The 15,196-nt window shown below is 41.7% G+C and overlaps 1 protein-coding gene across 5 annotated transcripts in view; it reads right to left on the reverse strand.

Annotated features, from left to right (window-relative positions):
- The window catches only part of LIN28B (lin-28 RNA binding posttranscriptional regulator B), a 117,743-nt gene that overhangs the window by 33,883 nt on the left and 68,664 nt on the right, over positions 1–15,196 (reverse strand). For all 5 annotated transcript variants that reach the window (XM_077303235.1, XM_077303240.1, XM_077303266.1 and 2 more), the window contains one exon: positions 7,012–7,196. In XM_077303235.1, coding sequence (XP_077159350.1) covers positions 7,012–7,196 — 185 coding nt within the window. The remainder of the gene's footprint in view (positions 1–7,011; positions 7,197–15,196) is intronic.

The raw sequence follows: 15,196 nt of genomic DNA on the forward strand, positions 1-15,196 counted from the left end.
CTTTTTGCTGATTGGTTTCAGGATTGTTGCAGATTGTCTACGACGCCGTGGGTTATGGCAAATTAGTAGCGTTTCCAAATAGCAACCATTCTGCTACTTTGAAGCCATGCGAAATGGCCCTGATTCCTACCACAAAATCACCATTCGATTTCTGCAATGATAGCTTCCCCTGCACTACAGCATTGTTTCTCTGAAAACTGCAGCTTTCAGTCCTTTACTAAGGACAGGGCCCCAGGCTACATTCTGAAGTTAAGATTTTCTTCTCCTCTGTCCAAAGATTGGCCCTCAATTCCTTATTTGGAAGTTTCACCAAGACTCAGGAACTCTTTCCTTTTCACCAATCAGGAAACTTGTCAATTAAAATGATCTCATCCCCCCTTCCCCACAATTCATGCTGGGAATTTTTTTGTTTTGAAGTGAAATTCGTACCTGGGGTGATGGTGTGGTTCCCGGGTGCACTTTTGCCTGCACAAGTCTACTTCTGTCTTGTGAAAGGCAAGTTCCACTTCCAGCATACATGTCTCTCTTCCCATCTGGATCTTGCTTGGTTAACTTTCTTGGATTAGGGATCCAGACCCAGGTTTATGCCTGCAATTTTAGCTATCAGCCTCTGCTTTAATCTCCTGCTATGCCTCTTTCAGCCTCCTGGCTGCCTCATCTTCAATGTTTCTGGACATTTGGAAAATTTGCATCTTAATACGAGCAGCCTACTATTTGGTACTGCTGATGTATGCTTACAACTACTTACATATGGTAATTATTTTCAACAATTTTGCTTGTCACTATATTCAAGGCCTCAGTATGTGCACAAAGAGCTTTGTTACTTATTCAAAGAATCACTTTATAGATGTTTGTATGTAGCCTTGCCCAGACTGTGCTAATTCCCTTAAACCAGGTAAAGTGTAACCCAAGGATCACAGGAGAAAGGGGCATCAGTTCCACCCCTTTGTGCTCAGATAGCCCTTAATGTGAATTTGGGACCAAATTAGAAAGTGGGCCCCATTCATATGGATGTTGTCTAGGATACACATGTCTTCCTGACCACACATGGTAATAATTGCTATAAGAAAGTGAGTTATGTTTTTTATATTATTCATGAAATGACTTTTATAGACAACATTACTCTGTTGGAAGGATTTGCATTTGAAAAGGGAGTAAGAGAAAGAAGTTTGATTAAATTCTAGCAACTCAGCACATGTTCTTGAGAGTCTCTGAGAGCACAACATTTGTCAAGCATGGATTGATTCTTATACAAGGAATATGCAATACTAGTAAGCAATATAGTCTTGCAAACTACAGGAATAACAAAATGTATAAACATAAGTACTGAGACCAGATTCAAAGCGATGTTGCAAATAACAAATTTGAGTTTTTACACAAATAGAAAGGTATTTTCCAACATTTCCCCTCCAAAATAGCAACATAACTTGTTACTCTGAAACTATGTTTAAAAGTAAATAAAATGTGTGATTACTTTGCCACAAATATACTCTGGCTACTCTTCCATTCCACTCTTTAAACTATCTTAATCTCCTGCCCTCAGATGTTGACCTTGTAGGAACAGGGGTCATAGGTTAGAAAAGACAGGCTGCAAAAAGATCTGGACTATCAATCCATGCCTGAAAGATTTCTCCTCCACTAAAGCGGCCCCTAAAAAGAAAAAAATCAGACAAAGGTCTTAGAAAACACAAACTCTGTTACAACACTTAATGAAACTTGCTGAAATATATAACTACTATAAAATCCCTATAATAGCGAGTGCTCTAAATGACCAGCATGCAAGGTATTTCAAAGTTTTATAGATATATTTCATGAGGAATAAACTGAAACAATAGTTTAAACCTTTTGAAATATAATTAAATGCAGAGCTGTAGATACAAATATTTTTAGATCTGATAATCACTTCTTACTTGAAAATGCTGCTGTTGGACTCCAATGCTGTATTGTTTAATAAGGTCTTCAGTTGTCACTTCCATCCATAGGACAACTAAAAATCTGGAGACATACAGCAAGATGCTGAAACCTTTCTAGCTGGCACCATTAGTGTCAGCTGTTGCTGCCTTTTATTTAACAACTGCCTGACATCTTTTTGTTATTGTTATTTTCATACTGAGGAAATATTTATCTTTTTGGAACTCTGTCTCATATGTTGCTTTGTTTAAAGCACAAAATTAAGAACGCCTATTATGAGGGGAAAATGTTAACACCTTACCCCCCCCACCCCCACCCCCAGTTTCAAATCACAAATCCACAAAGCCAAATTTCTCAGCACAAGCTATTTAAAAAAACCACTTGCTGGTTTTCATGCATTTCCTTATTTGCATACTGCTCGTCCTTCCACAGAGCTCTTGGCAGCATTCTGGCATCTTGACAAAGCCACATTAGGTTGGCAGATAGTGGCTTACCGCCCAGACCACCCAAAAAGCATCACTGTTGAGTGGGGATCTAAAAAAGGGTTTCTTGCATTAAAACTCAACATTTACGCTACTATAGCATAGTGACTCATACATTATGTGAAGGCTGGTTGTACAATGGCGGTTTATGACTTTTGTCATGAAAACAGTAATTAGGAAAAAGAATCGGGGCATTTTTATTTCCTAGAATTCAAAATAAAGATTAGTAAACGGTGAGGTGAGGTCTTCAATGGTAAAAGAAAATATCGTACCATTTCCTAAGAGTAATTTTAGGATGAAATGACTGCTTTAAGTTCTTATTAGGATAACAGTAGAATATTCACTTCATAGAGATGGGAATGGGGCATAGTAATACTCTTAGTTTCAGAGAGCGAGAGAGAAAGAGAGAGAGACAGAAAGGTATAATCTAATAGTCCTCATGGGCAACAGTTTTATATACAAGACTCCTCATCCAGCCAGTCAAAAGCCATTCACATATGAATTAAGAACCTCCTGAATAAGATAACCTTACACAAATTGTAACAGGAAGGATGGTACTACTTGGATCATGACAACAACCTATTTCAGAGGTCCAGTGCAGATATCCAAAAAACTGGCAAATGAGCCATGTTACCAGGGTTCTCACACTCCTCTGAGAAGGGAAAAATCAGGAAGAGCTCAACTCAGGCTCATACAGGGAGCCAGTCCCTCATCTAACCCATATATGGTTTTCAAAGGTTAAAGTAGCACATTAAATTGAACCTAGAAGCATACTGACAGCCAAAATGGACATTCTAAAACTGGCATTATACATTAAGAACAATGAGTCATAAGACAAGCCACAATCTTCTGAGCCTCAAAAATCGGGATAGTTTTCAAGAACAGCCCAATTCATTGTGCATTGCAATAACTTAAACGCAGGTTTAAAGTAGCTCTGATTAGTTTCAATTTATTTAAAAGAGGAGCAAGAGTAACACCCCCTCCAAGGCTGGCGGAAACAGAAGTACTTAATCTACTGATAGCAGAAAGAAGACAGCTGTGTTACTCATCAACATTGTTTACATATATATATATATTAGATTGCATAAGGAACCATGGCAAATGTTCAGTCATATTGTACAAAACAGCAATTGTTTCAATATTATATTTACTACACCAGCAGGGTATAGTGGCTAAAGAACGTAGACTCTAATCTGGAGAACCACATTTCATTTCCCATTCCTCCTCCACATGCAGCCATCTGGGTAACCTCGGGACAGTCACAGTTCTCTTAGAGAAGTTCTTGGAGAACAGTTCTTTTACAGTTCTCTCAGCCCACCTACCTCACAGCGTGTCTGTGGGGGGGGGGTTAGGAAGGGAAAGGTGTTTGTAAGCCATTTTGAGACTTCTTGGGGTACTGAAAAGTGGGGTATAAAATAGCTCTTCTACTTAAATTAGGGGTTCCCAATGTAGCACCCATTGGGCACCATGGCACCCACCAACACCCTTTCCTGGTACCTGCCAAGTGTTTTTAGAAAGTGGGTGGGGCCAGGTGAGGCTTTAGCTTAGCAGGGTATTGGAGCTCTGGTTGGCCATGCAGAGTTTTTAAAAGTTGCTTCAGCTGTCACCACAGCACAAGGATCTTCACTAGGTGTGTATATATAAGAACATCATTTAACAAAATATGTTCATTTTAAACAGCATCCTCTTAAGCAGTGTTCATGCCAGAAATGTTGAAGAGTTAGTTACAGCTACCCATACCCTTACTCCCTGGCATTTTATGGCTGGCTCTGTCTACTGTGGCAGCCCTTTTGTGGCTATACAGAGCAGAAAGCTTCAGAAAGCTTGCAAGCTTGAAACAGTTGGGGACTCCAGACTGAAACAAATTTTATTCTCTGAAGAAGGGTTGGTTCTCTCCCCAAAGGAGTCTCAAAGCAGCTTACATTCACCTTCCCTTTCCTCTCCCCATGACAGACACCCTGTGGGGTAGGTGAGGCTGAGAGAGCCCTGATATTACTGCTCAGTCAGAACAGTTTTATCAGTGCTGTGGTGAGCCCAAGGTCACCCAGCTGGTTGCATGTGGGGGCGTGCGAAATCAAACCCGTATCACCAGATTAGAAGTCTGCACTCCTAACCACTACACCAAGCTGCCTTTCCTACCCATCAAAGTGAATATTTACAGGAAAAAATAAAAATAAAACACTGTAACTCAAAGAAATTAACAGCAGTAGAGATAATCATTCCCAAAAGGTTCACCCTTCCCCTCTAGAACATACTATGGGGAAGATTGTAGATTTGGGATGTGTTGGTTTTTTATGTCTGTTTTAAGAGGTTTTACTGCAGTTTTTATTCTGATACTGCAACACGCCTCGAGCCTTCAGGGGAGGCGGGCAAAAAATTTAAATAATAAATATAATTGTTCTGACTTGCCATTTAAAGGACAAAAAGAGAGAGAGAGTAATGACTGTTTCCGAATACAGCATTTCATATCAGCCTACCATTCAGTTTTGCATTCTCTCACCATAAAATGTAGCGCTTTGTACCCCATGACACTGTTCTCCTGACCACAGAGATCCTGACAGGCAAGAACCTCCTTATGCCAGAAGAATCAAGTTGTAGGATACAGTCTAGTGAATTAATCCTATCATCAAAGTAGAACTTCAAAGGAAACATCTGGACAAATAAAGAAGTTGATCTAGCAGTTTGTTGCACTACATTAGACAGATCACAATGGCTCCCTCACTTTTCTGCAGCAGAGTATACATTAAATTAATACAGTTGTTCTGAATATGATTAAACTTGCAACATGCAAGCAATTTAACCTTCACACATTGATCAAAATAGATCCATGTATCTGAGGAGAAATCAAAGCAGCCCTGTTAAACTTTGATATAAAAGGGTACCACAGCATTAATTGCAGAAAATAAAATGGGAGCAGTCTGTGGTTTGCTATTGTTTGCCAAGCTGTCTGAACCAAAGTAAATTGATCAGCATTTAAACTGTGCAAAAGCTAAAGAGCAGAAAACAATTCTAGTCACTACTAAGCTGTAAAAAGCCAACTGCTGCAACACGGATACAATATAAAATGTGTCTGCTGTTCCACCACTATGAGACCTAATGTAACATTAAAATTATAAATTAATGAAGATCAAAATCAAGAAATTGCTAACCTCATGTCTATATTACACAGTGGCCTTTTACAACCTATGCCTCTCACTGTGCAACGCCTGGGATTTCTCTTTGAAAAATCTGCCAAGCTCTGTCTGTGCTTGTCCATCTTCCCCCACACTATCTTTCATGCAGGAAATGTCTTCCTGGAACTTCTCCAGGAAGTAATTTCACCTACTACTTCTGCAGGTCCTCATCAATATCCCTTGTATTATTAATATTCCAGTGAAGCATGCATTACACGATATGCCTGCAGTGGCTAGACTGGATGTTTATCCCTATCAATCACATTATCCAAACTGATACTCATTGTTATAAATATCAACAGCATGTTTTCAAATGGTTCAGGATTACTATGCTGGAAATTCAACATTCAGTCATCATCATCATTTATTGTTATGCACATCTCAATGCCATGGAAGTGGTGTATTAAATTTAATCCCCCAATCTGTTAGGAAGCTGTATGAAATTCCTTGGACCAGCCTCTTTCAGCCCAAACTCCCTCACAATATGACCAATATGCATTGTTGAAATTTCAGATTTCAACAACATATTGATTGGAACTACACAGCAGCTGCCACATCTGAACAGGAACCTTGCAAATTACAGAACATAGTCCTCAAGAACTCCAAGTCAAGCACCCTTTGTCTCACATCTGCTTTGAGTAGGATGACTCAGCCTCCCATCCAGATCTAATCTCAACTCAAATCACAGAATTACCTAGGATTTGTTGTTCTCCTGTTGCATTAGCACCATAAAAGACAATTTAAATTGACCACCATGTGTAAGATTTGAAATGCTTTAGTGCCTAAGACATGCTGTACAAGGACATAAATGCTCAAGAAGTTGCATTCCAGCAACTGCACCACCAAGTCATCACAAAAATATGTCCCTACATGTTGCTGCTGTACAGAGAATATTACAACACTACAGAGAAATTGCACATCTGCATCATCTGTTTCACCTAATCAGGCTTCTAGGATGCACATACCAGACAAGACATGCACATGTAAGCTTAACTAAAATGTAATATATATTCAAAATATATTTTTTTATTTTAGAGGACATACTCTTGAAACCCATTTTCAAAGTAAAAAATTACACTGAAATATATCACTTCATCATCATCATGAGGAACATTTGGATATCATGAAGGCATCTAAGTGAGCAAAACGAACCATCAAAAGCTCATGGCACTTACAGGTAAGAGAATACAATGTCCAGAAAACTTAAATTAATTTTGAAAGTAATCCATTCAGATATTGTTAAAGGGTGGATGCCAATTGTATGTCACCTTGCTTTACAGGGCATTTTCTGGATGCATCATGCCACCAGTAATCAAATCTCTTTACACTTTGGCATTATTATTGCTTATGAGTCTGTAAAGAAGCAACTCATTTCACAAATGATTATAGACTATTAATACTTTCAGAAAAACTTATACATAGAAAAAAGTTTGTAAATTAATTACCTATCTCCCTTTGGCTTTCTTTTCTGTACTGTCTTTCCTTTGGGTCGTCTCTCACTTCCTAAACAGGGAATCCCACCTGGACCTGTTACCCGTATTGATTCAAGGCCTTTGGAAGATTTCTTAAAAGTAAATTCCACTGGTTCTCCTTCTTTTAGGCTTCTAAATCCTTCCATGAAAAGCTTGCTCTGTGAACAGGAAAAATAGTCTTGGTTACTATAGACTTAATAATTTTGAAGTCTGTTAAAAACAACAACACAGGATTATATTAATTGTCCTGTAATGGTTGTCCTACAAAAGTACAATTAGTGCAGTATTTTCTACATAAAACCCACTAAAAACTTATGTCTCAGTTCTGCACATGGGAATTCCAGTGTGCACAATGGAATGGTAACTGCACCAGTGCACACAAAGTTCCCCAACACTGGAGTGAACAGAACTCACTTGTGTGGGAGCTTCATCAAAGAACCTTATGGTCTGCTGGATTACAGCCTATAGTTAAAACATTCTCCTGGCTGAGTGAAAGACTTCTGATGAATTTATAATTTTAATTTATACTTAATTCTTTCTTCTGCTGAAACTAAACAGAATTCCCATGGAACACAAGGGATCTTGAACACCATCACTACTCTCTGATCAATTTCAGCTTTGGCATGTTGTTGTTACTTATGAGATGTGGATTTTGGTTGAGGATTTATGAATGATACGCCTGACTAGTCGTATGGATTGGTGCCTGCTGGTGAGAAACAAGCTATTTCACCTCTTTGTAAACTTTGGTTTATTTATTACTTAGAAAAATTATGTCACCACTCTCCACAGAAGCAGGCAGCTTGCAGCCCATAATATTTTTTTAAGTTATAAATTTAAGGCATTAGTTCTGCAAAATTACCTCATCTGCTTGATGTTTGAACAATAGAAGTGAGAAAGCTTATGAAAGTGGAACAAAAAGGATATGAACTTGGGTCACACAACATCTTCAGAACAAAAGTAAAGGAGAAGAGAGATCCATTTTTAAAACCGAAGCCTCCAATTAGCTTAAAGAAAGCATAAAAATAAGTTTATGGAACACTGCTAAGGCTACTGAAATTATTTAGTATCAAACTGGATTCCCTTTCTTTGATCCATGCAACTTCTTTTTTAAAGTAAACTATTACTTTGCATGGTACTAGTATGATTATGAAATCAAATACGCCATGATATTACAGGATTTAGTTTTGAATATGAATTCCCTGTAAATCAGTGGTTCCGAACCTTCCTAATGCCGCGAGCCTTTAATACAGTTCCTCATGTTGTGGTGACTCCCAACCAAAAAATTATGCAAGGGTCTTTTCACAGAAATTTAACTGAAACTGACCAATGGCGTGATGATCCATTGTTCATGATTGTATATGAATTGTTTTTTTCCCAGGTTTCTCAGTTCAGTTCAGCCTCTTGTTCCACCATGTCGATCTCACTCTTTCCCACTGCTCCAGACAGACGAACGCTCTAGCTTGATCTACCTTGCAAGGCTGTTGTGTCCCCCCCAGCCAAGCTGCTTGTGCTGCCACGACCCCTGTGAAAGGGTTGTTTGACACCCAAAGGGGTCCCGACCCCAGGTTGAAAACCACTGCTCTAAATACTAGCATTCCCTCTAATACTGAACCCATACCATTTCTTCTAACAGAATGTATGAAAAAGTTAACATTATTCAAAAAAACCCAAAAATCTACTGACAAGGATTCTCACTCCGCTTGTGGGGTGGTGCTGAACACTGCTAGCTGTGTTGTCGCCACCTGTCTTGCAAGTCCGCACATACATGGAGACACAGATTCCTTTCCCCTCCACTTTCTCCCCTGACTCTCCCCCTTACCTCTAATTCCTGGTCTCTCTCTGCCCCTCCCTCTCTCACTCACAGACGCCTTCCCCCTTTCCTTTCCCTTCCTTACCTCTCACATCAGGAGTTTGAGCATTGAGAGATGCATAACTATTTGTAAAAAGAAGGAAGGCAAACCAGGGGGTTTCCACATGGAGAGTCCTGCAAGGTTTCCCCATTGTTGGTAAAGCTGCCAATACAAAACAGCAGCAATGGACCTTCCACGTGGCATGTTTCCCCTCAGCTTCCCTGCCCCAGTTCACCAGCAGTGGCCATCTCGACTCATTCAGGTCACTAGGGCTTTATCAGTTTAAAAAACAAAAACAAAGAATGCCTATTTATACCAATACTAGATATTAAGCCCGCTGTGGGCAAAATACAGCGAGCCCTAGCATGGTGGGTGGGTGGAGGGATGGGGCGAAGGAAGGAGGAAAAGGAGAGAGGCAGAAAGACAGAAAGAAAGGGAGGAAGAGACAGAAGAAGAGGGAGAGAAACAGGTAGCCAGAAAGAGGCAGATGGGAGAGAGGGAGGAAGGAAGAAAGGGAAGGACAAAGGGAATGCTGGGAGGAAGGGAGGAACAGAGTAAGGTAGGTGGCCTGAAAGGGGACTTTGCGGCCTTCTGCCGGGCCCAGGGGCAGGCTCGGCTGCCCCAGGGCCCGGCAGAAGGCTCCCTGGGTGAGGGGAAGCCGGCTGGAGGGTTTACCGCTGGGGAAGGCTTCTTCCTCTGAGCGGCGACTCCCCGGCCGGCCCAGGTGAGGCCGGGCCAACCACTGACATGTGGTTGGACGGCTTTGTTTTTTTTCCAAGTTGGAATAGAAAATTTTGTCACTATCACTTTTTAAAAGTGTGATTCCTTCCCTCACCATTCAAAGATGCAAATCCTTCATTTAATTATGCCCATTTAGTCTTTAAGCTCCACCATTGTATCAACTACATACTGAACTGATATACCTAGAAGCCCATACAAGCATGGCTAAAAAAATATTCATACATAGGCCTCTCTCTGCAGCGTAATTTATATCTGAAAAACCATTATCCTAATAATTATCCTAATGCTGAATGGTAAGTAAAAGAATCAATAATTTAAGTCTACCTCTTTCTTTTCAAATATTCATTTATTTTTATTTGTGCTTCTTCTCAAAAGTATGTTTCAAAACGGAACAATAAAGTGAAACTAAAAGTAAGAAAGCAAAGTAAAAAAGGGTAGAAAAGCAAAACTAACTCTTCTCTCACCACTATCATCGCAACAAATAAAGAACAGAGCACGAATCAGCAGAATGTAACATTGCATCTTGTTAAATGTATTCTCTTGTGTAATGTGCAGGGGGAATCCCTTGCACGTGAGCCATTGTGTTCTATCCTGTTCTAAGTACTCCAATGGGGTTGCACAGGAGAAGTTCCTGTTGCATTGTGCCCAGTGTCAGTGGGTGCTTCAGAATCTGACTTACATCTACAAAAGGAAGGAAACTCCAACATAGGGCTCATTATGGCAGTCTATTCTCCCTGATATGAGTGTCTCACTCCTATTAGCATGTGCATATGGAAGAGAGAAAGGGTTTCCCATAATGAGCCTTAATTCAGAATTTCCTCTCTTTTGTAGACTTCCAGTCAGGGTCTAAACACCTGCTGATGCAGCATGGAATAATGGGGGGGGGGGGGCGCCACCAACACATTCTGTGCAGAAGATTTCTCCTGATATGTAATATTTTCCCTAATTTTATTTTATTGTCTTACAGAACAGCCAAGCTATTTTAAGTTAGTGTCAAAACAGCCAACTTTAAAATAATAATAGCAAATATTTCAATTAGGGGCTTATTCAGATGGTCACCTTTTTAAACTTGGGGAAGTCTTCTCTGTGCCATCTGCTGTCATAGAAGCCTTATGGTGTTTGAGCTGGGGGGGTCATTGAACAGAAAGGAAAGATTACATAATCTTCAAAATATATTTCAGAGTCATTAACAGATTAAAGAACACATCACCTGAAAGATTCCTACTCAAGCAGTATGATGAGTTTGAAAGTAGATCATACCATATGCATGTGCCTCAAAGTTTCCATGGCAAACAAACAAAAAATAACCAGCTGGTTACGCTGACATTCTAAAAAAGTTTAACCATGGGAATAAATTGGATCCAGTGAAAATAAGCTACCAAGTCTTCCATACCACTTGGAAACATTTTTGGAATATGTTCTGTGGAGTACAGCATAATTTGTCTTTAAAGGTTCAAGGAGGTTTTTATTATAAGCAAGCTTGGCTTTCTCAACCTGGGGTTTCTTGACAGCCCTGGTAGGGTTTCCTGAATGGGTGGGAATTAATTAATTTTAATATATTTTTAAATTGGTTACACATTTGTTGGGTGATATGACTATATGTGGTCATGTTGACCTACCCCCCTCTGTCTAAATGGCCAATGTTGGGGATGGAGGGGGTGGGGAGGGGAGGGGTCTTGGGTGGGCATGTACACAGCTATGCTTCCCAACCATATTCTGCATGATCGTGCCACTTCTGGAGTTTCTGGAAACCTGAAAAAATATTTCAGGGGTCCCTCTCTGGTCAAAAGGTTGGAAAAGGCTGTATTAGAGAGATACGTCGAAACTGAATCTGTTTAGCTTTTTAAATGAAATACAGATTTCATTGCTAGGCAGTCAACATTTTTCCTAAACCAAATGCCCAAATTGGACTGACATTATGACATGCTGAACCACCATGAGTGTTTGTTGCCTCTGAGAAAGTTGCAAGCGCTACACAGGGCAGAAGATATCAAAATACTTACAGAAAGAGGGGGCTATCTAAATACCCATGGGTTTGAATAGCAGGGATTCTACTTCTCATTGCACTCTACTGAGTTCCCACCCTCCAATTTTTTCTTGATTGTCAGCACTGGAATTAATGTAGGAGTCTACAGTGGGAAGGAAGATAAATAAATCTCTTCTGATGAATTCTAGGCAATTAAATATTTGGCATTATTTAGCTGAATAAAGGCCAGTAAGATTACTCTTTCCATAATATAACCCTTTAATAGGATTATTTTCTCTTAGAACTCTACATATAGCTACATCTGCAAGTGTACATACATAAGGGTGCAAAGCTTATAGTTCAGATTTTACTAATGATGTATATATTTCAAAAAAATTATTTTTTAGAAAACTTCAGATTTAAGATTATTGCAAAAATGTAACTAAATGAGTTGTACAAATATGCCACATCTTTAAAAAACCCAAAAACAATCTGTAACAGTGGGAGCTGTTATATAATATTTCGCTAGGGCTAAGTGGGCGGAGAGTGGGTGTGGCCTGTCAGAGCCAGGGCCCAATCAAGACACCCTGCCTCAGACAGGTCACGACCACTCAAGAATTTGGCCCAATCACTGGACCAAAATTCTGACAGGGCCGCCCACCCAGGGCCCGCCCACCCCAATCTGGAGACATCGCTGCCAGTATGCCCTGACCATTGCAGAGAGAGGCGGTCAGTAGGGCTGCCAAGGGGGATGAGAACACAGGCTTGGACAGAGCTGCCCTAACTGGTGCGTGCAACTGTAAGGTTAAGGTAAAGGTAAAGGTATCCCCTGTGCAAGCACCAAGTCATGTCTGACTCTTGGGGTGACGCCCTCTAGCGTTTTCATGGCAGACTCAATACGGGGTGGTTTGCCAGTGCCTTCCCCAGTCATTACCGTTTACCCCCCAGCAAGCTGGGTACTCATTTTACCGACCTCGGAAGGATGGAAGGCTGAGTCAACCTTGAGCCGGCTGCTGGGATTGAACTCCCAGCCTCATGGGCAAAGCTTTCAGACGGCTGCCTTACCACTCTGCGCCACAAGAGGCTCTTGCGTGCAACTGTAACTTACCTCATTTTGCCTTAGAACACTGACAGTGCTGGCAGGAGGCTGGTGAGTGTGCTCTCTCCCCCCCCTCCCTTCAGGCTTGCTGTGAAGGAGCCTCTGACAGGCCCTGACTGATGGGAGGGAGGTATTTCCGAGAGCAATGCAGGGGAGTCTGAGGACATGGGTGTGGGCATTCCTTTTGAGGGCAGGGAAATATCTCCTTCTGCCAAACAGTTGGCTGACAGGGAGACCACAGAAAAGCCCCTTCTCACATAAAATACTGCTCTGGCTGGGGATTAGACACAGCCAAGCCATATGTATTTCTTCGTTGCAACTCTCTGCAGATTTGAGGCTACTGCACAGCGTTATTCTGCAGACGAAACTGGATGCTGTGGCAGAGGTTCTTTTGTCTCGTGTTTCATCTGCCCAATAACCCTGTGCAGTAGGCCTCAAGTCTTTCAGTTCAACAACAACCTGTATGGGAGGCCTTAAATATTTCTTCTCTACCACAACCCTGCCCTAAATCGTCCTTTCTGCCTGGCGGGCTGATCTTTATACTCTGCAGATGAGCTGTAATTCCAGGAGCTCTCCAGGACCCATCTAGAGGTTGGCTACCCCAGGGTTGTAAATATCCCTGGAGGCGGGACTTCAAAATCATACAAAGCCTCAGAGTCCACACTTCAAAGGAGCCATTTTTGCCTGCAGAGCTGATCATTATAATCTAGAGATGAGCAGCGATACCATGGTAGAGGCTTGAAGACTGCGGTTGGGAGGGAGCGGTGCAGGTGTGTCCCTCCTGTCTATGGGCTATGGCCAGCACTTACCAGCAACTGTTTGTATTCTGGGGCGTAGACAGACAGACCAGCATCAGTCCTGTGAATCTGGAAAGTGCAGGAAGATCTAAATAAAGAATATTTACAGCCTGAAACTGTAAATAGTGAACAAGTAAACTGTCTTGACTTTTTTCAACCTTGGCCTGGCAAATAAAAAACCTGTATAAAAAACCTTGCTAAGGTCAAGACTGCTGTGCACAGGGAGACTTCCTCTTAGACTTCCATGTAAGGTTCTCTACCCCACCTCCCTCACGGGGAGTCTGCTTTGAGACACCTGAGGCTTGCTAGGTCACTGCGGCCCATTCCCAGTTCTCTCAGACCTCTCACAGGTTGTCTATTGTGGGGAGACAAAGGGAAAAGGTGTTTGTAAATTGCTTTGAGACTCCTTTGGGTAGTAAACAACAGGATACAATATTCCAGTTCTTCTTCTAAGGAGCAACTATGAAAGAAGCATGTAACATTTTATCATCAGTGAAAAAATGGAGACAGAAGGAGCAGGGTGGACACCTGTGTACTGTGACTACCCTATGTGTTTTAGGGCAGGGGGACGTTTCGGTGTCTGTGGCCTAATTCCCACAAGAAGGGAAATGACGCAGAACTGGAAGGAATTGATTGCCATGTAATCTCCATCTAAGAAGAGTCTCCAGTCTGATTTTCCTTCACATATCTGAAGACATGGCTCTGGAAAGCTCATCTGCACTATGCCACAATTCCCAAAGGTCAGTCCGCTCCCACACTCAACGAACACTCCAAACCACAGGTTCTTGACACCCATCTCTCCATACCCATGCCCTCATTTGTCACCATGCCACCATAACCTCCCACACAACACACACATTCAACTCCATGCCCTTACAGACTGGACAACTCCTTCCCTTCCTCTTCCCACCACCAAACTCTAGTTCCCATTGTATTCCTGGATACAACGGGCTTTGCTCCTAGTATAATATAACAGCATATATAACAGTATAGTACTTGGAACTCCAGAGCTTGCCATAATTTATACTACAAATTATACTGATGTATGGTTTGATGATGAATGTCAAAAACTGAAATTTCAGTTACATGCTACGTAGCATTCTTACCACAATAGCAAAGTAACTATTGTCCCCACTGGGGGGGGGGATCCTTTAATATTCATGATCCATGCAACGATCTTTTCCAGAATAGATTTCTGTAACTTGCTCTATGTGGGCCTGCCCTTGTCCTTGATATGGAGACTTGAGCTGGTACAAAATGTAGCTGGGTAGGGTCCTCACAGGAACACTGTTGAGGGCCCATATCCAGCATATGCTGAGGCAACTGCACTGGTTGCCAGTTGCTGTCTGGATCCAGTTCAAGGTTTTGGTTTTAACTTTCAAGGCCTTACACAGGTTGGGACCCACATACCTGAGGGACTACCTATTGCCCTATGCCCCCCACAGGCCCTTACACTCTGTGGGTGACAATTTACTGGTCATTCCCAGCCCCAAAGAAGCACGCCTGGTCTCAAAGAAGCACGCCTGGTTTTTTCGGTCCTGGCCCCGACCTGGTGGAATGAGCTCCTGGGTGAGCTGCGGGCCCTGCGGGATCATTTGGCATATCTGCAGGCCCTGCAAAATGGAGCTCTTCCGCCAGTTCTATGGTTGAGGCTGGGGCAGTGGGGGGAATATCGATGCGCCCCCCCGCCTGGTGTCAAGCTGCA

The sequence above is a fragment of the Paroedura picta genome, chromosome 1 (genome assembly GCF_049243985.1).
Source record: "Paroedura picta isolate Pp20150507F chromosome 1, Ppicta_v3.0, whole genome shotgun sequence".
Classification (NCBI taxonomy): Eukaryota; Metazoa; Chordata; class Lepidosauria; order Squamata; family Gekkonidae; genus Paroedura; species Paroedura picta.